Source organism: Cynocephalus volans, chromosome 3 (genome assembly GCF_027409185.1).
Source record: "Cynocephalus volans isolate mCynVol1 chromosome 3, mCynVol1.pri, whole genome shotgun sequence".
Taxonomy (NCBI): Eukaryota; Metazoa; Chordata; class Mammalia; order Dermoptera; family Cynocephalidae; genus Cynocephalus; species Cynocephalus volans.
This window is the reverse complement of record NC_084462.1, coordinates 103,552,594-103,578,964: the sequence shown is the minus strand read 5'-3', so window position 1 is coordinate 103,578,964 and position 26,371 is coordinate 103,552,594. Positions and strand designations below refer to the sequence as shown.

The window sequence follows — 26,371 nt, the reverse complement described above, 5'->3', positions numbered from 1 at the left end:
TAGAAGGAAGGAATCGGTATCCCCAGGCCCTAAAGATTGTCCTAGAAAATCTCACCTTTCCATTTTCTTCCTCTCCCCTTCACTGAAATTCTTGAACAAAAAATCCCATGTTCATCCTTCCCTTTCATTTTTTGGGTGGCAGCTGCTTCACTAGGGAACCTGTGATTTGTCTTTAAGTCCAGTAAATTCCTGGTGGGCCTTAGAAGAGAGAAGAAAAGTTTACCCATATGAGGTGAGGGAAGGGTTGGAAGGTGCCTTATAGCTTATGTTTATCTGTCCATATGTTGTTAACTCCTCAGAAATATTAGTGCTCTTATTTGACTTGAATGAGCTTCTTAACATTTGGTTATTCAGGATTGAAAATGTTGACTCTAGTTCCAAATAAATTGGATTCAATTAATGAAAACGTGGTAGTATAGAAAGGATTCTATGCCCTATGCTCTGCCACTAACTAGCTGAGTGTCTTTGGGTGAGTTACTTGATCTCTCTGGGTTAAAAGATACATGTTTGGCTAAAGCTTTAAATTCTAAAACCCCTTTGTTTCTTATTTATGTATTTTATTTCGATAAGATACAGGTTATAAACTGTTTACAGCCTCAAGATTGGGAGATAACCATACACACCCTTTGTAATAGTGGGAATGACTGGTGGTGGTGACTGGAGGAGAATGATTCTTTGTACATAACCATGCTTTGTTTTTCAAGAAAAGGAATGAATTTGCCTAGTGAAATAACAGAGTTAAAATACAATGTAAATAATAAAAATGCTGTAATATATTAATGTAAAAAGAAAGTTTAATTTAACTTGATCTTGAGCTGTAACTTAATGTATTATAGACAAAAGTTCAGACATGTTTCATTCCTGTATGATGAGTTTTTCTCATTGTGAGTACTTAGGGAGTATCTAAACACTTAGAGCTGTTTAATCTCTTGATTTGGCAGCTATCCTAGTAGATTATATGAATAGATCTTTTTCCATTTTTCTACTGCTTTGTAAAAAGAAGTCATCCTTCCAGTTCCTTCTATATATTGTTTTTCTACCTTCTCAAGAAAACACCTGTAACAGTCATCATATTGTCTTTATTTAAGAAATATGCACTATATCCAATGTTCAGAATAGTTATGAGTAAAGTTAGTATATTGGTCCCATCTCAGTCTCTGAACCCTTGCTTTTGTTCTCTTTTATTTCTTTTGCTCTTTTTTTTCATCAAAAGATTATCCTTTTCAGTTTCTATAACTGTCTTCAATCACTTAATACTATTTCAGATTTTTATCTTTGTGTATATTATCAAATAGCACTTCAAAAGCACATGGAAGCCTTAACCATTGCTTTAAACTAGTTTCAGTAGCACTGCCAAATGCTCTTAGAAGGAAAAAGATAATCCTATATTATCATCTAAGAAAGGTGCTACCTAATGTATGAGACATGAAGCAAAACAGAATTCGTAGTGTACAAATCCTTTGCGATCAGGCTTTACTGTTACATTTTTTATCATTTTCTTTACTCTTTTTAAAGCTTTATTGAAGTATAATTTACATATCATGAAATTCACCTGTTTTAAATGTACAATTCACTGATTATATAAGTATGTACAGAATTGTGTAATGATCAACCCCAATATAATTTTAGAACCTTTCCCTCACCCCAGAAATAAACCTTGTGCCTGTATGTAGTTATTTCCTCCCCAACTTCAATCCAAGGCAACCACTAATCTATTTTATGTCTCTATAAATTTTACTTCATATAAGTGGCATCATATCATATTTTGTTTTTTGTGTCTGGCTTCTTTCACTTAGCATAATGTTCACAAATATTGTAGATATATTAGTACATCATTCCTTTCTGTTGCAGAATAATTAATATTCCATACAGATATACCACATTTTGTTTATCCATTCACCAGTTGATAGACGTTGGGTTTGTTTTCACTTTTTGGATATTCTGATAATGTTATGAACATTTGCGTGCAAGTCTTTGTGTGGACACATGTTATCATTTCTCTTGGGTAAATAGGAGTAGAATTGCTGGGTCATATGGTAAACCTGTTTAACATTTTAAGAAACTACCAAACTATTTTCTAGAGTTACCGTACCATTTTACATTCACACAATAATGTGTGATGGTTCCAGTTTCTCTACATCTTTCTCAACACTTGTTATTGTCTGTCTTCTCTTAGAATAGCCATTCTAGTAGTTGTGAAGTAATATGTCATTGTGGTTTTTGACTTGGATTTTTCTAATGACTAACGATGTAAAAGTCCTTCATTCTATAAAATGGTATATTATATGTTCTTTAGAAAACCGTTTTAACCTATGAAGAAATGAATATTTTCCCATATGAAAGGGGGATACACTGTCAATAAATACTTAAATGTTATCTTCTAGAAGAAAAAAATTCTACTTTTATAGATTTAAGAATGCATATATGTATATACATGTATGTGTATGTATGTGTTTTATGTGTATATATGTATATAAATATAGAATAAGTAGGGTTAATCTATGGATAAAGGATTCTGGTAGTCTATACCAGAATAGATAGGTTAAATTAAGACAAAAGGTGACAAAAATTAAGACAAACTGTTTCAACTATTATTTATATATAATAGAGAATGGAATTTTAATTAACTTACTCAACATATATGTAATGGAGCACTTTCTATATGCCAGGTGGTGGTGTAAGCCCTGGAAATATAACAGTGAACAAGCAAGCAAAGGCTACATTCTAGTGGAGAAGACATGTGATGAACAGACAAATACATATGTCTGGTAGTGATAAGTACTATTGAGAAAAATATGGTAGGTTAAGGAGAATAAAGAAGTAAAGGTAGGTACTGTCTTAGAGTGTGGTTCAGGGAAAGCCACTCTGAAGAGGAGGTATTTGAGCAAGAACCTAAAAATGTTGTAAAGAAAAAAGCCAAAAGAATTTAAGAGGGGGAAGCATACCCCAGGAACTGAGTATGGCACAGAACCCTGAAATGAGTAATTTTGGAATCCTTTCATCTTCCAGTGAGCAGATTTAGACCTAAATAAACATAAAACATCTTTGGTACTTTAGAACAAGATACTTTTCAAAACCTGAATTCTTTTTTTAAAATGGTGATTATGATTTCTGCATCACAGATTGTGCTGATGATTAAATGAAATACTCAATATAAAGCACCTATACTTTCATATTAAGTGATAAAATGGCAGTAGCTGTTATTTTATTGGAAATTATTATTGTTATTGTCAGACCACCGATTTTAAGCTTTCAAAACTAGTTTTCCAACAAGCATCTTTAGTAATCTCTGTTTTTTTGTATCTTTTAAATTTTGTAAAATCCATGGCTGGCTGGTTAGCTCAGTTGGTTGTGTTGATAACATCAAGGTCTAGGGTTAGATCCCTATACTGGCCAGCCAAAAAAAGAAAAGAAAGTAAAATTTGTAGAATCCTAAACCAGGTAATACTATTTTAGGACTATCATATACCGTAATCTTAATGAAATAGGACTATTATCTCAGCTTCAGACTATTACACTTTTGACTGTCATTCTACTGTATTTATTTATTTTAAAAATATGAATGACATTAGAGGCCTCTCCCCCATTACTTTCATTTCGTAAGATTTGTTTGTGATAGAACCCCGGATTTATTAATGGGATGGATTCCAAAAAGTTGACTTTTTATAGATCATTTAATAATCATATATCTTTTGACAGAAAGAAGGGTACACTCTAGTAGTGATTGGTTTCCAAGCTTAGGCTTTAAGAGCCTGTTTAGAGCTGATCCAGTAGTACTATTAATTGGGTTTCTATGGAAAAATATAAGTTGAATCCAGCTCAGGATACTAAGACTATATTCTTTTCTGTAGCATCCCCAGGTAAGAACAAAGACAGAGGGAGATACCTTGTAGAAAATGCCTTTTGCATATAGTGGTTTTAAATGTAGACTTTGGATACCTATAGTTAGAAATAACCAAGTATTTCCCACTTTGTACGGTGTTGAAGTGTTTAGTATTTTTTCCTGAAGCATAGTTTCTATCTTTCATTTTCTGGCTCTTAAGTTCTCACTTCCTCCTATCTGAATCCTCTCCCTCATCAAAAGTCCAGCTCAAGCCTTGCTTCTTCCCAAGCCTGTCCTAATCACAGTAGTCCATAGTAATAAGCTATGTCTCTTTGAACTCCTGTGGAACTTAATTTTCTGTAAATTTAGTCTGTATATTATATGAGGTACATGGCCTGATAGAATTAGATAACTAACATGTGGTTGTCCTGTCTCTAACTAGATAGTATGTTTCTTAAGGGCAAAAGCATCTTTGTTCTCCTTTCTTCACTTTGCTGCATTTACATACTGTTTGTTTTAAACACTATATTGACAGTGTTCAAAACTTAGAAGCAGAGCTTTATTTTCATAAATTCAGACATATTATTTGTGTCAGATAAATGAATTTCCTCTTTTAGTAAGTGGGTTTTAGAAACCTGTTACAGGGCCGGCCCGTGGCTCACTCGGGAGAGTGCGGTGCTGATAACACCAAGGCCCCGGGTTCGGATCCCATATACGGATGGCCGGTTCGCTCACTGGCTGAGCGTGGTGCTGACAACACCAAGTCAAGGGTTAAGATCCCCTTACCGGTCATCTTTAAAAAAAAAAAAAAAAAAAAAAGATAGAAACCTGTTACAGCAGTGCTCAGTTCTTTGTCTACTGCATTTTTTTTTAATGTGTGCCTATTTGTATTCCTTAGAATACAGAAAGTAAATCAGTTGGTTCTTCTCATGTATTTTCTACTGGCCCCTCTAGTTTCATAAAGACTTATGATAGTTAAACATATTTATCTTTACTATAGTTAAACATATTTATCTTTATTATTTTGACTCACAGCAGCTATGTATCATTTTTACCCTGAAAGGGTAGAGTTTTGACTATCATTGTAATTTCCCTGGATACCTAGTTTGAAATCAGAATTTCTTGGGTGTGAGGGAGAGTGCCAATGTAAATGGTAGTGATTTTTAATTTTAAATTCTTCCTGTTTACTGCTGGTATATAGGAAAACAATTGACTTTTGTGTATTAACCTTGTATCCCACAACTTTGCTATTAATCACTTACTAGTTTTAGGAGTTGTCAGTTCTTTCAGATATTGTACATAGACAATCATATCATCTATAAACAACGACAGTTTTATTTCTTTTTCCCAATCTGTGTACCTTTAATTTCCTTTTCTTGTCTTACTGCATTAGCTAGACCTTGCAGTACAATGCTGAAAAACTGTGGTGACAGGGGCATCCTTGCCTTGTTCCTAATCTTAGCAGGAAAGCTTCACGTTTTTTTGCCATTTAATTTGTGTTAGCTGTAGGTTTTTTGTAGATGATTTTTGTCAAGTTGAAGAAGTTTCCCCCTATTTCTAGTTTGCTGGGAGCTTTTTTTGTTTGTTTTTTGTTTTTATCATGGGTGTAGGGTTTTGTCAGATGCTTTTTCTGCATCTATTGATATGATCGTGTAATTTCTCATCTTTACCATGTTGATGTGACAGATCATATTAATTGGTTTTTGAATGTTGACCCATCCTTGCATACCTTGCATTGTTCAGGATTTTTTGCACTGATTTTTATAAGAAATTGGTCTGTAGTTTTCTTGTAATGTCTTTGGTTTTGGTGTTAAGGGTATTCAGAATGTTTTTAACTCAGTAAAATAGTTCTAAGCTTTTCTTAATCATTGTCTTGATCATTCAACTAGTAAAATGTAACAGCTTATGTTAATTATACATATTTTACGTTACTTTGAAAATTAAACATTTTATTTTGAGGTAATTGTAGATTTCCCCTTAATACCAGACAACCACTAATCCATTTCTGTGGTTTTGTCATTTTAAGAATGCTGCATAAATAGACTCACATAGTTCTTTGTGGCAGGGGGAGGCGCTGGCCAGAACCAGGATCCGAACCTGTGAGCTCAGTGTTGTAAGGATATGCTCTAACCAACAGAAATAACAGGCCAACCCAGTCCAAATGGATGTAAACTTTTGGCATTGGCTTTTTTTTGGCCAATATGGTATTTTAACCATTCTGATAGATGTGTATTTAATATGTCATTTAATGTATCTCCCTAATGGCTAATGATGTTGAACATGCTTATTTGCCTTCTATATACTCTCTTTAGTGAAATGTCTTTTATTTTTAATGGTGAAAAAATGTATACTTAGAATTAGCATGTCTTTTGCCCATTTTCCAATTGGATTGTATGGGTGTTCTACTGTTAATTTAGAGAGTTCCTTATATTTTCAAGACACTAGTCCTTTTTTGAACATGTGGTTTGCAAATATTTTCTGCTGATATGTAGCTTTTCTTTTTATTCTCTAACCAGGGTCATTTGCAGAGCAAAAGTTGTTTTTTTTTTTTTTTTTGTCTTTTACATGACCGGCACTCAGCCAGTGAGTGCACCGGCCATTCCCATATAGGATCCGAACCCGCGGCGGGAGCGTCGCCGCGCTCCCGGCTCCGCACTCTCCCGAGTGTGCCACGGGCTCAGCCCAAAAGTTGTTAATTTTTTATGAAATTCAGTTTATCAAATTTTCCTTGGATCATGCTTTTGGCTTGAGCCTAAAAACACTTTGCCTAGCCCTAGATCCCAAATATTTTCTTTTGAGTTTTTTTCTGAAAGTTTTATAGTTCTCTCTTTTTAAAAATAATTTTTGTAGCAGCTTTATTAAGTTATAATTAACAAAAAGAAAAAGAAAAAGAAACAACTAAAATCAAAGGTAAGATATAATTCACATACCATACAATTCTACCATTCAGAGTGACTTTCTGTCTTTATAGATTTGCCCATTCTAAACACTTCGTAGAAATGTAATCATACAGTGTGCCCCTTTGTGACCAGATTCCTTCACTTAGCATAATGTGTATTTTGTTTTGTTTTTGTTTTTGGCAACTGGGTGGTAGGTGATCTGAACCTTTGGCCTTGGCTTTGTCAGTAACTTAGCATAATGTTTTTTAAAGGTTCATCCATTTTGTGGCATGTATCAATACTTCATTCCATTTTTATGACTTAATAATATGCCATTGTGTGGATTACCACATTTTGTTTATCTATTTTTTATTTAGAAATTTGAGGTTTCAAAATACCAATATCCTGTTTAAGGGTACATTGTACAGGTAAAGTTTGAATTACTGTGTAAGATTATTTTTTTTTATGCTGTCATTTGTAATATGTTTTATAAGAATTCTTGGGATTAAAGTTTTGGTTATGAAAAAGAAAGAATTGATGGGTATGTGATAAGTGTATGTTTAAATTTTTGAGGAACTGCCTGAATGTTTTCCAATTATCTGTATCGTTTTACATTCTCAACAGTAGTGTATAAGGGTTTCAGTTTCTCCACATCCTTGCTAAAATTTATTTATTTTTATTTTAGCCATCCTAGTGGGAACAAAGTAGTATCTCATTATGATTTTGATTTGCATTTCCATGATGGCTAATAATACTGCACATCTTATATCCATGATTCATCTGGAGTTGATTTTTGTATAAAGTGTGAGACTTAGGTCAAAGTTTTGGGGTTTTGTCTACAGATGTCCAGTTGATCCAGCATCACTTGTTGAAAAGACTCTTTTTTCCTCCATTAAATTTCTTTTGTGTCATTGTCAAAAATCAGTTGGGTTTATTTCTGTGAGTATATTTCTGGGTTCACAAATCTTTCCATTGAGCTGTCTATTCCCTGTCACTATCACATAGTCTTGACTACTGAAACTATAAGTCCTGAAATCAGGTAGACTGATTACTCCCACTCTTTTCTTTTTCTGAATTGTTTTAGGTATTCTAGTTCTTTTGTCTTTCCATTAAATTTTAGAATAATATTATATATGTCTACAAGAAATCTTGTGAGATTTTGATAGGAGTTGCATTAAACTTATATAAGTTTGGGGAGAATTGACATCTTTACCATGTAGAATCCATGAACCTATGTCTCTCTATTACATCTTTACATTTCTTCAGAATTTTGTAGTTTGTAGCATTACAAGTCTTGTATATGTTTTATGAGATTTACACTTAAGTATTTGATTTTTTTGAGCAATTGTAAATGATATTGACATTTCCATATCCAAGTGTTCATTTCTAGTATCAATTTATTTTTTTAACATTTAACTTGTATCCTGAGTGAGGCATTGCTGAACTCATTTATTAGTTCTAGGAGAGTTTGTTTTTTGGTGGATTTCTTGGGATTTTTTATATAGACAATCATATTACCTACAAATAAGGACAGTTTTATTTCTTTTCTGATCTGTATGCCTTTTATTTCCTTTTCTTGCCTTATTGCACTGTCTGGAATTCTGCCCCTATTTTAATGAGAGGTGAGAGTGGACATCCTCACCTTGTTCCTATCTTGGGAGAGAACATTCCTTTTTTCACTATGAAGTATAATGTTGGCTGTAGAATTTCTGTAGATGTTTTTTGTCAAGTTGAGGAAGTTCCTATTTCTATTTTTCTGAGAGTATTATGAATTAATTTATTATTGAATTTTGTCAGATGCTCTTTGTGTATCAACTGATATGATCATGTAGTTTTTCTTTCTTAGCCTGTTAATATGGTATATAACGTGGATTAATTTTCAAATATTAAAGCAGTGTTGCATCCCTGGAATAAATCCTACTTGGTCATGGTATATAATTCCATTTTTGTATTGCTGAATTCCATTTGCTAATATTTTCTTAAGAGTTTTTAGGGTTATTGGTCTATAGTTTTCCCTTCTTTATATATTTTGTCTTAGGTTTTTTGTTCTTTTTTTCTTTTTGGAGGCTGTCCAGTAAGGGGATCTGAACACTTTACCTTGGTGTTTTTAACACTGCACTGTAACCTGCTGAGTTAACTAGCCAGTCCTTAGTTTTGTATCAGGGTAACACTAACTTAAAATAAATTGGGAAGTTTTCCCTGCTCTTCTGTTTTCTTGAAAAGATTGTTTAAAATTGGTGTTCATTCTTCTTTAAATGTTTGGTAGAATTCTCCAGGAAAACCATCTGGGCTTAGAGATTTCTCTTTGGAGAGTTTTAAAATTATAAATTCAGTTTTCTTACTAGTTATAGAGCTATTCAAATGATGTATTTCATATTGAATGAGTTGTGGTAATTTGAGTCTTTAAAGGAATTGGTCCTTTTTTTAACTTGTCAAATTTATGTTTGTAGAGTAGTTGTGTTTTCTTATTGCCCTTTCACTATACAACTCCTGTTCGTTCTGGGTATTGTGAATTTGTGTCTCCTCTCTTCTCTTTGTCAGTCTTCCTGGAGGTTTGTCAATTTTTTTTTTCATTTCTTAAACATTTATTTTATGCTGAAAATTAAATGAAACATAAACATGTATAATTTTTTTTGTGAATCTAAGAGAAAGAGTTCTTTTACTGATTTCGTGCAAATGGATGTTGAAAAATATTTTTAATAGCAACATGGAACCATTTTTCTATTAAATAATGTTTTAAGGATTTTCTATTAAAATTAGTTGACTAATAAAGCAAAAAAATTAAAGGTTGTACAACTAAACTGATTTATTAAAATTGTTTTGAGAAATATAAACACTTGAAAATTTTTTGAGCACTTGCTATATAGGCTGAATACTGTACTAGGCATGAGATTGAGCTAAGATTGAATAAGAGAATTCTTGTTTTTGAAGAGGATATTGCAGAGGTAGCCATGTCAATAAACAACTATGACAACAGAATATAAACTTATATAATAAACCGTAACAATAAACCCCAGTTTCACATTAGGGCCACACCATCTTTCCAGCCCCTTTATACCTTACACTTCTGTTTTTTTTGCCCCTTCATACCTTCCACTCCAGCCATAGGACACTTAGAATTATTCAAATGCACAATGGTTATGTTCCTCCAGATTTTTGTGCTTGCTTGCTTTCTTTGCCCAGATTATCTTTTCTCCCTCCTTTATTTAGGTAACTTCACTTTTCAAAACTGAGCCCAGAAATCACTTCCTTTGACTTCCCCAGAGCATTACTCCTTACAACTTACTCCCACCAGAGTCTGGCTTAGATGCCCCTCCTCTGAGCTCCCAGAGTACAAGCCTACTTACCTCTACATCACAGCTCCAATCACACTGGGCTTTAGTAGCTTTTTTAGTCTTGTAGTTTCCACTAGACTGTGGAACCACACCTTCATCATTGTATCTTCATCATCTAGCACAATGTGGGGCACAATGCTATGCCCTTAATAAAAGCTGAATGAATGAGTGCATTAAGGGAGAGAGGTTAAATGTTGGTGGAGTGGGATGATATATAGGAGAAAAGAGGAAGTAAAAGAAATAAGAGAATTAAATATAGAAATGAAAGAAGGGGACAGAGGAGAGGAGAGAGAGAGATAGGTAGACAGCCATCTGGACAGACACTGGGGAGATAAAGAAAGAAGACAGTAAGGGAGGAAACTGTAACTGGTAGGGAAGGAGAAACAGATCATGAAAACAAGCTGAGACAACCACAAAGTGGGTAGACTCTAGAACAGAATGATTCTCTTCTTTAATAGCCCTGAAGAACTGTTTACAAAATTTTATTATTGGTTGACACAATAATTGTACATATTTAGGGAGTAGAGTGATACTTCAATTATTGCATACAATGTGTAATGATTAAATCTAGTTAATACAATGTGTAATGATTAAATCTGGTTAAATATTATATCCATCACCTTAAAAATTTATCATTTCTTTTTGTTGGGAAAATTCCAAGTCCTGTTTCCTAGCTAATTGAAAGAATACAAGAAATTGTTAACTGTAGTCACCCTGTTGTGCAGTAGAACACTAGAACTTATTCTTCCTGTCTAGCTGTAATTTTGTATCAGCTAAACCACTACCCTTCCTTTAGTGACCACTATTCTCTCTATGTGATCAGCTTTTTTAGCTTCCACGTAGGAAAGAACATACAGTATTTATCTTTCTGTGCCTGGCTTATTTCACTTAATATAATGTTCTCCAGGCTCATCCATGTTGCCTTGAATGACAGGATTTCATTATTTTTTATGGCTGAATAGTATTCCTCTGGTGGGGGGGTGTATCTCCCACATTTTCTTTATCTATTCATCTGGTGATGGACACTTAGGTTGATGCCATGTCTTAGCTAGTGTGAATGGTGCTTCAGTAAACATGGGAGTGCAGATATCTCTCAGACATACTGATTTTCTTTCCTTTGGGTATATACCTAGTAGTGGGATTGCTGGATCATATGGTTGTTTTATTTTTGGTTTTCTGAGGAACCTCCATACTGTTTTTCCATAAGGCTGTTCTAATTTGCATTCCCACCAACAGTGTATGAGTTCCCTTTTCCCCACATCCTTGGTAGCATTAGTTATTTTCTGTGTTTTTGGTAATAACCATTCTATCTGGAATGAGATGATACCTCATTCTGGTTTTGTAGTTTTCCTTGTAGAGATCTTTCACCTTTTGGGTTAAATTTATTCCTAGGTATTTTGTGTGTAGCTATTTGATTGCTTTCTTGATTTCTTTTTCAGCTAGCTCCTTACTGGTGTTTAGAAATGCTAATGATTTTTGTATGTTGATTTTGTATCCTGCAACTTTACTGAATTTGTCAATTCTAATAGCTTTTTGTTGAAACTTTTAGGGTTTTCTGTATAAAAGATCATGTGGTCTGCAAATAGGAACAATTTGACTTTCTCCTTTCCAATTTGGATGCCGTTTATTGTTTTTTGTTGCCTAATTGCTCTGGCTAGGACTTCCAGTACTATGTTGAATAAAAGTGGTGAGAGTGGACATCCTTTTCTTGTTCTTTTTCCTCTAATGGTGAGTCCACAATGGTGAGTTCCTCTTGCCTATGAACCAGTCCCAGCTGGGTGCTTTGCTTTCCTCCCTATGCTGCCATCTGGAGTTTCCATTCTTCAGAGGGGTTTTGTCACTTCCAAACTGAATCCCAGTGTTCTTCCTTCAACTACTTAAAGTGTAGTTATTTTTGTTGCTGTTTTTGAAAAGGACGAGTGGACACCAGTTGACGATCCACCAGAGAGAGCTCGTTTATTAGGCAGCACACACACACACATATATATAGGGCTTTAAGGGAAAGCTGATTGGTTTAAAATACAATCCCTATTTAGCATACCGCATGGGGCTTGGTGGGGAGCTGATTGGCCTGCGATCCCGCCTGCGGGAAGGAGAATGCGGGGAAGAGAAGGGCAACCAGCGCCATGATGGGGTGCGGCGGAGAAGGGCTTATGTGATCAGGGTGTGATCCCTTGGGGCATTTGGGTTCTTACAGTTTTGGTCCTTCTTTGTTGAGGAGGCAAGCATTGGGCACCTCTAGTCAGCCGTCTTAATGATGTTCCCCAACGGTTTTGTTAGTTTTTTTGATTTTTCAGTGAATTAGCTGTATGTTTCATTGATTTCCCCCCCCCCTTCTTCAATTTTTAATTTCATTGACGTCTGTTCTTTTTTATTTCCTTCTTCTGCTTGCTTGGGTTTATTTTCCTCTTGGGGTTTTTTTGGGGGGGGGGTTGTTTTTTAACTGTATGTTCCTTTTTCTTTCATTTTTCTCTCGTTTTTTAACTTACACATTGTAATTGTACATACTTATGGGGTACAATCAGATATTTTGACACATATATGTATTGTATAATAATTGGGTCAGTGTAGTTAATGTATCAGTCACCTCATGCATTTATCATTTCTTTGTGGCAAAAACATACAAAAGCCTCTCGTCTAGCTATTATGTAGTATACAAAACTTAACTGTTAGCCATGATTACCCTACTGTGCAATAGAACATCAGAACTTTTTCCTCCTATCTAATTGTAATCTTATGCCCATTGGTCAGCCTCTCCCTGTTTTCTCTACCCTCCTCTTCCCTCCTATTCCTTTGAATATGTACACAGTAGTGGGATTAAATGGTAGTTCTATTTTTAATTTTTTGAGGAACCTCCATAATGGCTGTACTAGTTTACAATCCCACCAAGTGTGCAGGTGTTCCCTTTTCTCCATGTCCTTGCCAACATTTGCTTTCTTTTGTCTTTTTCATATAACCATTCTATCTGGAGTAAGGAGGTCTCTTATTGTTTTGATTTTGCATTTCCCTGATGATTAGTGATGTTGAGCATTTTTTCATATGTCTGTTGGCCATTTGTATGTCTTCTTTTGAGAAATGTCTATTAAAATCCTTTTCCCATTTTTCAATTGGATTATTTGTTTTTTTGCTGTGGGGTTAAGTTCCTTATATAGTCTTGATATTAACCCTTTGTCAGATGTATAGTTTGCAGATATTTTTTCCCATTCTCTAGGTTGTTTCTTTATTCTGTTAGCAGTTTCATTTGATGTGCAAAAGCTTTTAAGTTTGATGTAATCACTTTTCTGTTTATGCTTTTATTGCTTGAGCTTTTAAAATCTTATTTTAAAAATCCTTGCCCAGCTCCATTCATGGAATGCCCCTATGTTTTCTTCTAGTAGTTTCATATTTTCAGGTTTTACATTTAAATATTTAATCCATTGTGAGGTGATTTATGTATATGGGGAGAAGTAGGGGCTCTTTCTTTGTTCATGAGGTGGGAGCCTAGATTATTGATTTGAGACTTTTCCTCTTTTCTAATGTATGCATTTTAGTACTATTCTGCTTTTCACCTTTCTTCATTTGCTGATTTAGGATTTGCTTTCTCAGATGTGCTCAGTTACCACTTTTGCTTTTCAGTTTGCAAAATGTTGTTTCCTTCACCTCATTTGCTCTTCTTTGTATCCTCGTGGAATAAATTTTATGCCTTTAAAAATCCTATACTGTCATTATAATAGTGTTTCAGGGAAGGTTAGAAGGAATTGCAGGTATTCAATCCATTATCTTTAACTAAAAGTTCCCCTTCCTTTAAAAAAAAAAGTGGGGCTGGGGGAGCTTACATTGTGGACAAGACCCTTTATGATCTAGCTTCTGCCTATCTCTCTAGCCTCATTTCTTACTGTACTGCAGCTGGCCCCCAGCCTAAGCTCCAGCCACATGTATCTACTTAAGAGATTGCCAAACAAATCATATTCCTTCATGCCTTTCAGTTCCACACATGCTATTTTCTCAATGTGCTGTTTGTCCTTTCAGACTCTCCTCAGTTAAGCTTTGCTTTCGTCTGAGTGCCCCTCTGCTAGAATGCCTATTGTAATATTGCAATTACTGATTTACTTAAAAAAAAAAAAAAAAAGATCTCATCCTAGAGGTTTCTTAACGAGGGTACAGGTAGAAGGGCTATCCATGGGCTACCTGCAGAAAATCTTAGAATGCCCTATTAATTATTTGCAAAATTTCACATGTATGTGCATATTTTTAGAGAAATTGAAGTGTGCATCAGAAATACCTGTGGAGCTTTTTAAAAAACATAGTTGCTTTGGGCTCCACTCCAGGGGCCTGCTGAGTTACAGTCTCTGAAATTAAGGACCAGTAAGACTCATTTTAAAAAAGCTTCCTAAATGAGTCTTTAGAACAGGATCTGAGCATCACGTATGTTAACTCTAGGGCCTGGCTTATAATGAATGCTTAGTATATGTTTAAAGAAAGAATGAAGGAGAATTTATGTTCAAGGCATGATCTAAAATATATTTCTTGTGTGAAACCAGAGCACAAGTGGGGAAATCACTAATTTCTTCTGTTATTTAAATGAAGTCATAGCATCTATTTTCACCTCCTTCCTTTGGATATAATTAGGAGAAATGGATTATTTTTTTCAAAGGTAGAGAAAAGCTTTGGAGGGTAGCTGCAATAATGAAAGAAAAATGTAAGGATAAGACAAGTCAGATGTACACTTGGTTCAATTTTGGTTTCTCTGGCTGCTTGTGGTTGTTGACCCAGTGATTTGATTCCAAAATTTTAGGCTTCTATACATTGGATCTCATAGGTACCACTACTGTACATACCCGATTTTATAACCTATGAATTTAATAAGTGGCTAGAAATATGGAAAATGGGGAGATGGACATGTTGCTTTGGCAAAAAATATGAACAATGTTATTGTAACTGGTTGGGACTAAAGAATGAAAACAGAAAGAGCCTGAATTTGCTGAAATGCCCTGCCTTGTGCTTCTTTTGTGTTTAAAAGTTTAAATTAAAACTATGTTTTCTGCTTTACTCATAGCCTCTTACACAGTGTGGAGCTGTTGTATGTTTACGTGTGTGTTAAAGAAATGATCAGGCTCTTTTGCTTTTTGTATTTTCTATTTATTATTTTTATTTTGTTATCTAGATATTTGAGAGATTATGGCATCTGAAACCCACAATGTTAAAAAACGGAACTTTTGTAATAATATTGAGGATCATTCCGTTGATCTTCCTAGAAAAAAGATCTCTAATTTCACTAATAAGAACATGAAGGAGGTAAGTTCATAGTTTTTAGGTAACAGGTAAGACAGTTTAAGCTGTCAAGTCTATAGATAGTTCTGGTTAAATTGTTTAAATAATGGGAGGATAATAATACTACTTAATCTCCCAGAATTGAGTAGAATTTAATGAGGTTTAGCCATTGTATTCCTAAAGCTCTAGAAACTTTTTGGCCCATACACTGTTTTGATAGGATATAATTTTAATATTTTAGTTTAAGAGGAATCTCAGAGGTGCTTTTTTGTTCACCATTGCAAGGCTCATTCACATTGATATAATATAATTTCTTTTAAGCCATATTAAAATGCAACTCACTTATTAAGCACCCTGTAAGTATAATATGTGACTCATGGCCTGCAAAATATGGAGATGGATATGTTTCTTTGCCAAAAATGCCTACATACAACATTGTTGTACCTAATGATTGAAACTGCAGCATTAGAACAGAGAAATCTTTAATCTGAAAAACCTACTTGTTGACTTTTAGATTTGTAGATATCAATCACAAAGTTTACATAATTCTATTAAAATAAAAGGACTTAAATATGCTCTATCTATCTACTTCTAATTTTTAGGTTAAGAAACCTCCAAAACAGTTGGCTGCTTACACAAATAGGTAAGAGCTTCTTTAAAGTTTGTGGGAAACTGCAAATATTGAAAGCTGGATAAGGATGAAAATAAGAGAAAAAATAATATAGTAAAAATTTTAAAATAATATAATAAAATAAATATAATTTTAAAATATTTAAAAATTTAAAAAATAAACATAATTAAGAATAATATAATTTAAAAATAATATAATAAAATAATATAATAAAATTGACATTGTCAAAAAGCTCTTTTGTGCCAGGCTCTGTACTAATAAATACATCAATATTATCTCTGTTCCTTACAATGCTCCTACTCATTGGGTATCGTTACCCCTAACAGTTGATGAGAAAACTGAAGATCAGAGAAGTTAAGTGATTTGTTCAGGTCATAGAGCCAGAAACTGGTAAAAATGTCATTTACTGTCAGATCCCCAAAATCTAAAGGCACTTTCTACAAAACCACTGATTCTCAAAGTATGATCTGAGGACATTGGGGTCTCTGAGGCCCTTTCAGGAAGTTTATGAAGTCAAAACTATTATCATAACAACACTAAGACTTTATTCCACTTCTTCATTTTCATTCTTTTGCAAGTGTACAGTAGAGTTTTCCAAAGACTACATAACATTTGATATCACAGTAGAGTGAATGCAGAAGCAGAAATGAGAATCCAGCTGTCTTCTGTTAAACCAGATATTAGAGATTTGCAAAAATGTAAAACAATGCCATTCTTCTCTGGATTTTTTTTAGTTATTTGTTTTGGAAAATACGGGGGGTTTTTTTCTGGTAAAATATTCTATGTTAATATGTAATGAGTATTTTTTAAAAATTAATTAACAAATATTTTTAAGTTTTCTCAGTTTTAGTTTCAGATACAATAAATGTCAATAGGTGTTACCCACATAAGAAATTCTTTTGTGTCCTCAATAATATTTAAGAGTGCAAAAGCATCCTGACACCAAAATATTTGAGAACCACTATACTAAACTCTCAGATTTGTTCTGTTGTATTTTATCTCATTCAAACAAAATTACATATACTTTAGCTTAATCAGAATAAACTTTAAAATACTCAAACTTGCACAATTTGTCACTTTATTAGAAGATTAGGTGTCTAGAACATGTTATAATATTTTTACTCATAGAATGACCTTTAATATTTTATTTTAAAAGCATCTAGCTATTACGTCTCTCTTCATTTTCATTTGGTATAAAGTGTCATCCTTTTCATTGCCTTCCAGATAATTTGTAATTTCACTTTTATTTTCCTCTTCAAACTAAGAGTTAAGATTTTTTTACATTATTATATTTACTTCTAATTTTAGTAGTTTACAGTCACAAAATTTGACCTATTAAATCTCTCTGTTTAAAAACTTTTAAAAGTTTTCTTAAGGTTCTTTTTCATTTAAGAAAATAATTCTTTTTACAGAACAGTTGGACAAGCTGTGAAAAGCCCAGATAAACTACGTAAGGTGATCTGTCGCAGAAAGAAAGTTCATCATCCCTTTCCAAATCCTTGTTACAGAAAAAAACAGTCCCCTAAAAGTGGGGGCTGTGACATGGCAAATAAGGAAAATGAACTGGCTTGTGCAGGCCACCTGACTGAAAAATTACGCCATGACAGTCGAACATATTTGGTTAATTCCAGTGATTCCACTTCTTCACAAACAGAAAGCCCATCATCAAAATATAGTGGGTTTTTTTCTGAGGTGAGTCATTTCTCTATGTCATTTCTAGCTTAATTTTATTCCGGTTACACTATTCATTTTTTTCTTTGCCATATTCTACTGGCAGAATAATTTGCCACTCATTGAATACAGACTTATTTGAGTGATAGTAACATCCTGAGACAGTTTTCCAGATTAACCAAATTTGAATCAGTAATTTATTTTTCTAAGTTAGTACTAAGATGGAATGAAATGTTGGACAGGCTGCTATAAATATCTAGAGTGGCAATTTGGCCAGTAGAAATTTAAAGAAAGGGAAAAAGAGAACTCTTGCCTAAAATGTGGACCACCGAAGCCAGTTATCCAGGCACATTTTGTTGGGCTCTCAAAATTGCCCAGTGGAAGCTGTGTTCAGTCAAACCAGCTGTGGTTTGCTGCTTTTCTGGGTCAAGCACAAGTGGTTGTTTGAATAGGATCAAGGGAATTTGGGGGGGTGATAGAAATATTCTAAAATAGATTGTGATGATGGTCGCACAACTCTATAAATCTACTAAAAACCATTGAATAACGTACTTTCATGGATGAATTTTATGGTATGTAAATTATACCTCAATAATGTAGTTTTTATAAAATGGTCATTTGAAGGAATGGTTTGATACAATTTACAAACATGCATGAGTTTGTAACAAACATGTTTATTGTATAAGTTGTAGGAAATAAACCCAAAGGAGCACATTATCCATAATCTTGACATTTAGAAATAGTAGTATTAAGTTTTTGATGTATCTTTTCTCTTTATACTGTACATATTGTTTGATAACTTTTCTGTGCTTAATAAAGTATGGATTTTTTCCATCTAATTAAATAATGCAATGCCTCTACAATTTCTTAAGGGATACATATTATATTGCTTGAATGTACCTTAATTTTTTTTATCTATGATTTGGTAAACTTTATATTGTTTCTCTCTGGCATGACAGCTTGAAAAGCATTTTCTGTACCATACAAGCAGGGAAAAAATCTTTTTAAATTAAAATGGTAATAAGTGTGTATAGGTGAATGAAGATGAGCATCATATTTAAGATGTTATTATTAAGATGAAAGATAGAAAATAAAGTGTTATTAAATAAAACCATAATGAAATGATGCAAAAAAGATTCCATTTGCCAGTGGAAATGTTCTTGTAAAAACAAAAATAAGATTCTAGAATAATAGAAGGTTAGCAATGCTAGAGCAAGTGAAGGGAGTAAGTGGTATCTGTGAGAAAAGAGGAAAGGAACAATTTGATTTAATAGTGAATTATCACAGTCCCTGGAGAATAGAATAGTAACTAAACCTTAGTGTTAAAGAGAATCACTGTCATACTGATTCATTCACAAATATTTATTGAGGGCTCCCTGCTATTAGTACTTAATACTGCTATTTCCAAATGTCGAACGTTCTCTTCAGGCTCTGAGGAGACGGATTTGTGGGTGAAAACAGACATCACCCCCTACTTTCATGTAGTTATAGAATTGATGACACTGACACTAATCAAACAGTCATAGAAACTACATACTCTGAAGGAAAAGAACAAGTGACTATATAACCCAGAAATTGGACCTAAATTGGTACTTCACTTGAACTGAGGGAATAAACTTCTAAGTGTAAATGTCTTAAGAAAAAGTTTCGGTTGTGTATTTGAATTACTGCCAGTGAGACATTTTTTGAAGACCCACCTTTTACTTTGCTTTCTCATTTTCACTCCAAACCTTTCTTAACATCACATTTAACTACTAGGTTTATTGATTACTCTTTTATTTCAAACCTTTTTTCCTGATTGACTAGTACCTGCTCTAAAACCTTAATCTAAAATGATACTATATTATCTTATCAAAGTTCAAATACATGTAACTGCTGATCTAGCTATTCTAATTGTAAAATTAATCTTAACAAAAGTATGTGTACAAGTGCACATATTTGCATACATCAGGATGTTCACAGATGTATGGTTTTAATAGGTTAAAACCAGAATCAATCTAAATAAATTATGGTATATAAAAACTGGAGAATATGCTATTGTTTTTTAAAAAATGAATTTGATCTACAAGGATGCTTCAAAAAATTCATGGAAAGAGTCATATTTTTTAATTGTTTTTCCGTGAACTTTTTGAAGTACCCTCATATGTTTTTTGACATTGAAAAATGATCATATAGGTGTAAAGGCAAGATTTTTTTTTAATCTAATTTTTAAATTTTCTGAGTGTTTATATATGTACTTAATTTATCTTTGTCTAGAAAATGGTTTGGAAAGATTTATACCAGTCTGTTAACTGTGATTACTTCTGGGAGTAATATTGGATGTTTTTGTAGACAGGTGGAGAGTATTCACTTTTTATTGTGTATAGTTCTGTGTTATTTATACTTTTACAACAGGAGTATGTTACTTTATTATATAAAAATAAAGAGATAAATTTATTTATTTATTTATTTATTTATTTATTTATTTGACCAGTAAGGGGATCACAACCCTCGACTCGGTGTCATCTGAACCACGCTCAGCCAGTGAGCACACCGGCCATCCCTATATAGGATCTGAACCTGCGGCATTGCTACCAGCGTCACACTCTCCTGAGTGAGCCACAGGGCTGGCCATAAAGAGATAAATTTAAATGACACTACTGTATAACACTTGTCACAGAACTGAATTTTTGTGGTTCCCTTCTTATGCCATTCATTTGGTAAAGACTAGCCTGTATATATTTACCTTTACCTTTATCCACATTAAATCCTAGATTTGTGGGTCAGCTAAAAATAATTTCTTACAAATTATTGGGATTTAAAAGAAAAATGGTAGCAAGCAAGAAAAGGTATTGGTAAAAAATAAACAGGTTCTAAATTTGTACAGATCATTTGTTTACTGTGTTCAACTGCAGTATTCCTTTCTGTGAGCCAGTAAAAGGAGCCACCTTTGCATAATTTAAAGTCATGTCTCCAGAATGATTTAATTAAAAAAATAGTTTCATATTATGTTTCAGTTTGCTTTTTAACAGATTTTTGCTTTTCAGGTGTCTCAGGACCATGAAACAATGGCCCAAGTTTTGTTCAGCAGGAATTTGAGGTTGAATGTAGCTTTAACTTTCTGGAGAAAGAGAAGTATAAGTGAACTTGTAGCTTATTTGGTGAGGTAAGTGTGACCTTTTATGCTCTTTATTCAGTAAAAGTAATTTTCATTGTGCTGTTAGAAGTGCCTCCTTTTTTTTTTATGTTATTACGGGCTAAAATTTTTAACTACCTATGCTTCAATAGAGAATGTAGTTTACATTCATCACTAGTCTAAGAGTAATCAAAACACAGAAGACTGTCTGTTTTATCAGATTGAGCAAAGCTGTTACATTTTCTGACTATGATTCTTATCTATAAAACTAAGAGATACTGATGTGGGAAAACTAACCTTTTAAAAATCCCCTCTGAGTGGGAATTTTAAGTCTTACCTTCCTTGATCACCTTATTTCAAAATACTTATTTTTTCACTTTCTTTCCTATTTTATTTTTTTCCATAGCACTTGTCATCATCAACCTACAACCTACTGTATATATTTTACTTGCTTATTTGTTTATTGTCTGTTGTCTGTGCCACCCTTTACCCCTCCACACACATACACACTGGAATGCAAGCCCTATCTCTTTGTTCACTGCTATGTCCCCCGCACCTGGTTCATCGTAGACAATTAAATTATGAATGAATTTCTCAAAAGCAGAGTGAAGATTATAATTTGAAAGTAAATAAGGAAATTAGCTCTCTAAGCAATGCTATCCTTTTTGTATTCACAGGATAGAAGATCTTGGAGTTGTGGTAGATTGCCTTCCTGTGCTCACCAATAGGTAAAAACAGTATTTTTCAGAAAAAATGTAAGTTTAAAGAAGGATGGATTATAGCCTATTCATATTTTTATAACTTAGTATTTCTTTATTTTAGTTTACAGGAAGAAAAACACTATATTTCACTTGGCTGCTGTGTAGACTTATTGCCTCTAGTAAAGTCACTACTTAAAAGCAAATTTGAAGAGTAAGTGCTAATCTGAGTTTTGATTCATTTTTCTCTTTCAACATCCTTTAGTACTTTGTGATTATAGAGAAGTAGATTGAGCTTCATGAGACATATTTTCTGCTTTCAAGGAACTTATAGTATGATTAGGAAAAGAATATGTGAAATGACTAAGAACAATTACAAAAGTATCTATAAACAGGTTACATAAAGTACAGTTTTGTGAAATAGATTATGAAAGTAGTGAAATAAGTTTTTAAAAGGGGAAAAGATCAATGTGTATGTGTTTTTAGGTGGGGGAGAGTATGAGAGTATCTTTTATAAAGACTCAGATGAAAACACTTGAATTTTGTAACCAAATGTCATTTCAGATATGTAATAGTTGGTTTAAACTGGCTTCAAGCAGTCATAAAAAGGTGGTGGTCAGAACTATCATCCAAAACAGAAATTATAAATGATGGGTGAGTATACCTTTAAAGATAAACTCATGCTGAAATTTTCTTCAGAAAAACATCTTGATTAAACTAGATGGTAATTTTATCCCTTGATCTTCAGTGTATAATATTTACTCTCTTCATTTTTAGAGAAATATTAACTTGTGATACTGTTCATTTGTGAAAATCACACAGAGAAGTTGAATTCTAGAGCCCAGTAACCACTGTATCTCTTTTTCTGGCATAACCCTACCATTCATTTTAGAAGGAAGAGCACAACAGTGGTTTAATCCTCATATCCATTATATGAGTATGGGAGGGGAAAAGAGATGCCCCTAGTGGAAAAAGGAATGGAGGCATCCTGCAGAGTCCTTTGGCTACCTAGACATTAACCTGAGAGTCCCATGTTGATGGTTATACTTCTAAAAACTATATTATAATCATTGTAATTTGAGTATTGCCTTGGTATAAAAATGTATGGGTATTTTACCAGATGAGCCAGATTATCATGAAGCCACAAAAAAAAAAAATCTCCCAACAGTCTTTTTAAAGTTCATAATTTTCTTTCTAGGCTTTCAGAATTTCCCACTTAATATCCAAGAACAAGTTGTCCAAATGCTCCAAATGCCTAGTTGTTTTCTTTACCTTTGACAACTCAGTAACCTTTAATTTTCATCATTGACGTGCACTATTTTAAACAGTTGCTTAACTTTAAATAGTATAGTTTTCTCCTGATAAATATTTGAAAAATTTTAAACTGTTTTCATTAAGTGTTTGTACTACCAAAGTCCATATCCTACTGTATTTGGTTTCTCATTTTTCTTTTTTTCCTCCTAGAAATATTCAGATTTTAAAACAACAATTAAGTGGATTGTGGGAACAGGAAAGCCATCTTACTTTGGTTCCAGGATATACTGGTAATATAGCTAAGGTAATCTATATTTAAGCTTAAAAATTAGATATTGAAAATTAGAAATAATATATTAGTATTATACATTTATAAATGAACTCTTCAGCTCTCTAGGCAAAATAATTCAGTACTGTTCTAATAAGGTCTAAAGTCAAATTTATGTTTGCAAATGCTTAAGGTCCTCTAGGTATGAATGTGACCTTAGCAGGAAGCACAGGAATTAGCCATTGAATATATTTCTTATACAGCCACAGAAGTGCTGTGCTAGAGGGTATTTAATGACCTAGTTCCAATCAGAGAAAAATATCTGGAAAAAGTTAAGAATCCAGGTAAGTCCAGCATTAGAAAAGATAGTGACACTCAGAAAACAAAAAATGAGGGACATGATCAAATGGTTTTGGAGGGACATGATCAAATTAATTTTTACTTTGCTTTTACTAATGTGCTTTTTGAGGAAGTATGAGTAAACTGTTTAAACCACAGTATGAATTTGACATTGGTATCTATTGATTTGGTATTCATTGATTTGTCTCTTAAAGTAAAAGGGTACATTGCTAGTTTGGATTTTAATATTTAAACTCCAGAAAACATTGGTAATTAAAATATAATTGCAGAAAAAAATTAAGAAATATTTCCACTCTATTACCGGGTATACTGGTATCATAAATGGGCATTAGCCAGAAATATAAGAGCATTCTTTAGTTTAAAAATATATAATCTAAATAAGAGGATTTATGTCATGGACTTACTCGTATAATTCTTCTGGGATACCTTCAATAAAAGAAACAAAATGATATATCAAGCAAATGTATTACCACTGTGTGTGGTTTTACTCAGTACAATTCTTAATAATGAAAATCTTCTAAACAGAAATCAGTTCCCTAGAAGTACTTTGTTGTTGTTTTAGGTTTTTAGATCATGCATAACATACCACCTTGCTCTGTATGGGCCTTGTATTCTGGATAGTAGAACTGAAGAATGATTGTTTCCTTAGACATTTGCTTTCCATTATTTTTTTTTACAAAGGGCGAAACTTTATTGTGAACATGACCTTAAGTTATTATGTTCATTATTGAAGCCAATATTGAGTGATTAAAAGTTCGGTTTGAAGTTCCTTAACCTATGATAAAACCTCTATTACAATATTAAGCCCTCAATTAGTTTGTAACTTTTTTAGGTTAAAAATCAAAGAGGCTAAGGGCCAGCCTGTGGCTCACTCGGGAGAGTGTGGTGCTGAAAAATCAAAGAGGCTATTATCAAGCTGGCCTTGAGTTTATATAGCATTGATAGAATTGCTGTGAATTTAGCTGTGAAAGCAGAGTTGTTTGAGCACAGGAGCCAAACACATTCACTCAACACTTGGCAAATATTTATTGAGCATGTGCTATCTGCCAGGCCCTGTGCTAAATAAATGCAGATTTAAAAGTTGAGTAAAGTTTAAACGTTGAGTCTTTTACCCTCAGAAGGTCACAAAGAGAAAGTAAGGCAAATCAAGCAACCAAAAAAAAGAAATGGCTTGTATATATGTTTATTTACCATACTGTCTAATGAAATGTTTTTGTTTATCCTCTAAGGATGTAGATGCTTATTTATTACAGTTGCATTGAGAGATTTCGTCTACTAAAGAACATTTGGTTATTCAGAACATCCCTGGACTATAGAATTTTTTTTTTTTTTTTGAAGTCTCATCCGAGAACTGTGGAAGAAGTCAAATCCATTTTTTCTTTTTAAAAAGCCACATAATATAACCACTAATGAAACCCTTACAATCTGCTTCACATTGAAGTGGAAAAAATCCAAAGGAGCAGCTTCAACTTCAATGAGGTGAAAATGCACTATGGAGATTGCTCACCTTTGCTGCATTTGGGATTTATATGGTTATTTGGTAACATTGTTTAAGAACTACTGGGACTTAATGCAATCTTGCATAAGACTATAATTTATACTATGTGAAAAAATAAGCCAGGACTTATTACTAGGAACCACAAAGACCAATCATCATTAATTTTTTTAAGATTGTGTTTTATAAAAAAACACTTAAATGTGTGCAGCTATTTTCTTATGTTGAGAAGACTTTGAAAGTTTAAAACATCATAGCAAATAATCAATATTAAAATGTTTTGTCCACACTGAGATACTGTGTATATAAAATGCCTTAATTATGAATAAGCCAGTGTGTTATGATACCAATATCTGTTTAAAAAAATTAAAACCAATCATGCTTCTGGCATGATAAAATCATGTAATTAAATTGGGGGTTTACCTTCATGGAAAATGTTGTTGAAATGTATTCCACACTATTTTTAAAACTTGAGAATATTTTAAGGATCTCTGATTTTTTTTTTTTTTGCCAGAATCATTATGTGATGTATGTATGTATATGTTATCCCTATATAAAGAAAAAGGTGAATATGTATTTGTATGAATGTTTAACTGGAATTTTCCATGGAGTTGGCTAATTTATATTCACTTTTTATTGTATTAGATTTCTAATATTTTTCATTTCTGTATCATTTAAACTTCCTTCATTTAAGTAAATTCACTAAATATTTCTATTTTTTGCTTTTTTAAAATTCTGATTTTATATGAATTCATTTTTACTACATACGTTTTAAAGAGTTACCTACAGTGCTTCAGAATTGTTTACAGTTAATGCTGACCCTGTATTTTAAATTCCAACACTTTACATTACTACCTCCTCTAATGGTTAGTGTGGTATGCCAGCAGACTGTATGAGGTCTTTCCTTATATATTTATACATACACACCATTTTTAGTGTCAGTGAACCCAGTTCTGGAATGTTCTAACAGCTCTTAATCTTATCTGTCTTGAAAGTGATTTGGGATGTAACACCATTGCTGGTGGTTCATGCATCATCTCACCTTTAATAAGCCTGAGAGACATCTGAGCAAAGATTTTTGTAATCGAATCTTTCTGCAGTAATCCTTCAAGCACTTGAATGAAAATCTTTAATATTTACCCAGTTAGTGACTACTGATATGAATCTCAAGCATCTTTCTTGTTTTAAATATATTAAAAATGTTACCTTCTACTGAGTTCTGTTTTTGTAATAGCTATATTTCATATAACTAAGTATTTCTCCAGTGAACATCATGTAGTAATTGGTTATCTTCTTAAGTCTTTAGATTAGAATTATTTCAGATTATTGCACTTCTGTGATTTGAGAGGTGAGGTTTTTTTGTTTTTATTTTTTCTGCGGCTGGGTGGTACAACCTAACCTGGACCTTGATATTATTAGCACCACACTCTAACCAACTGAACTAATGGCCAGCCTCCTGAGAGGTGAATTATTTGAGAAATCATGTTTTAGGATGTGGGAATTTGAATCATAAACTTGCATCAGCTCTGTGAAATTTTAACATGATCAAATATAACCTTTTCTTGTTCCTATTCCTTTAGTTATCACTGTTT

The 26,371-nt window shown here is 33.2% G+C and overlaps 1 protein-coding gene across 1 annotated transcript in view; it reads left to right on the top strand.

Annotated features, from left to right (window-relative positions):
- The window catches only part of KATNBL1 (katanin regulatory subunit B1 like 1), a 42,396-nt gene extending 17,006 nt beyond the window's left edge, over positions 1-25,390 (top strand). The window contains exons 2-10 of the mRNA XM_063091472.1: positions 15,181-15,311; positions 15,890-15,930; positions 17,331-17,610; positions 20,616-20,734; positions 21,382-21,432; positions 21,527-21,616; positions 21,967-22,056; positions 22,867-22,960; positions 24,514-25,390. Coding sequence (XP_062947542.1) covers positions 15,195-15,311; positions 15,890-15,930; positions 17,331-17,610; positions 20,616-20,734; positions 21,382-21,432; positions 21,527-21,616; positions 21,967-22,056; positions 22,867-22,960; positions 24,514-24,546 — 915 coding nt within the window. The 5' untranslated portion in view covers positions 15,181-15,194 and the 3' untranslated portion in view covers positions 24,547-25,390. The remainder of the gene's footprint in view (positions 1-15,180; positions 15,312-15,889; positions 15,931-17,330; positions 17,611-20,615; positions 20,735-21,381; positions 21,433-21,526; positions 21,617-21,966; positions 22,057-22,866; positions 22,961-24,513) is intronic.
- The last annotated feature ends 981 nt before the right edge of the window (positions 25,391-26,371 follow it).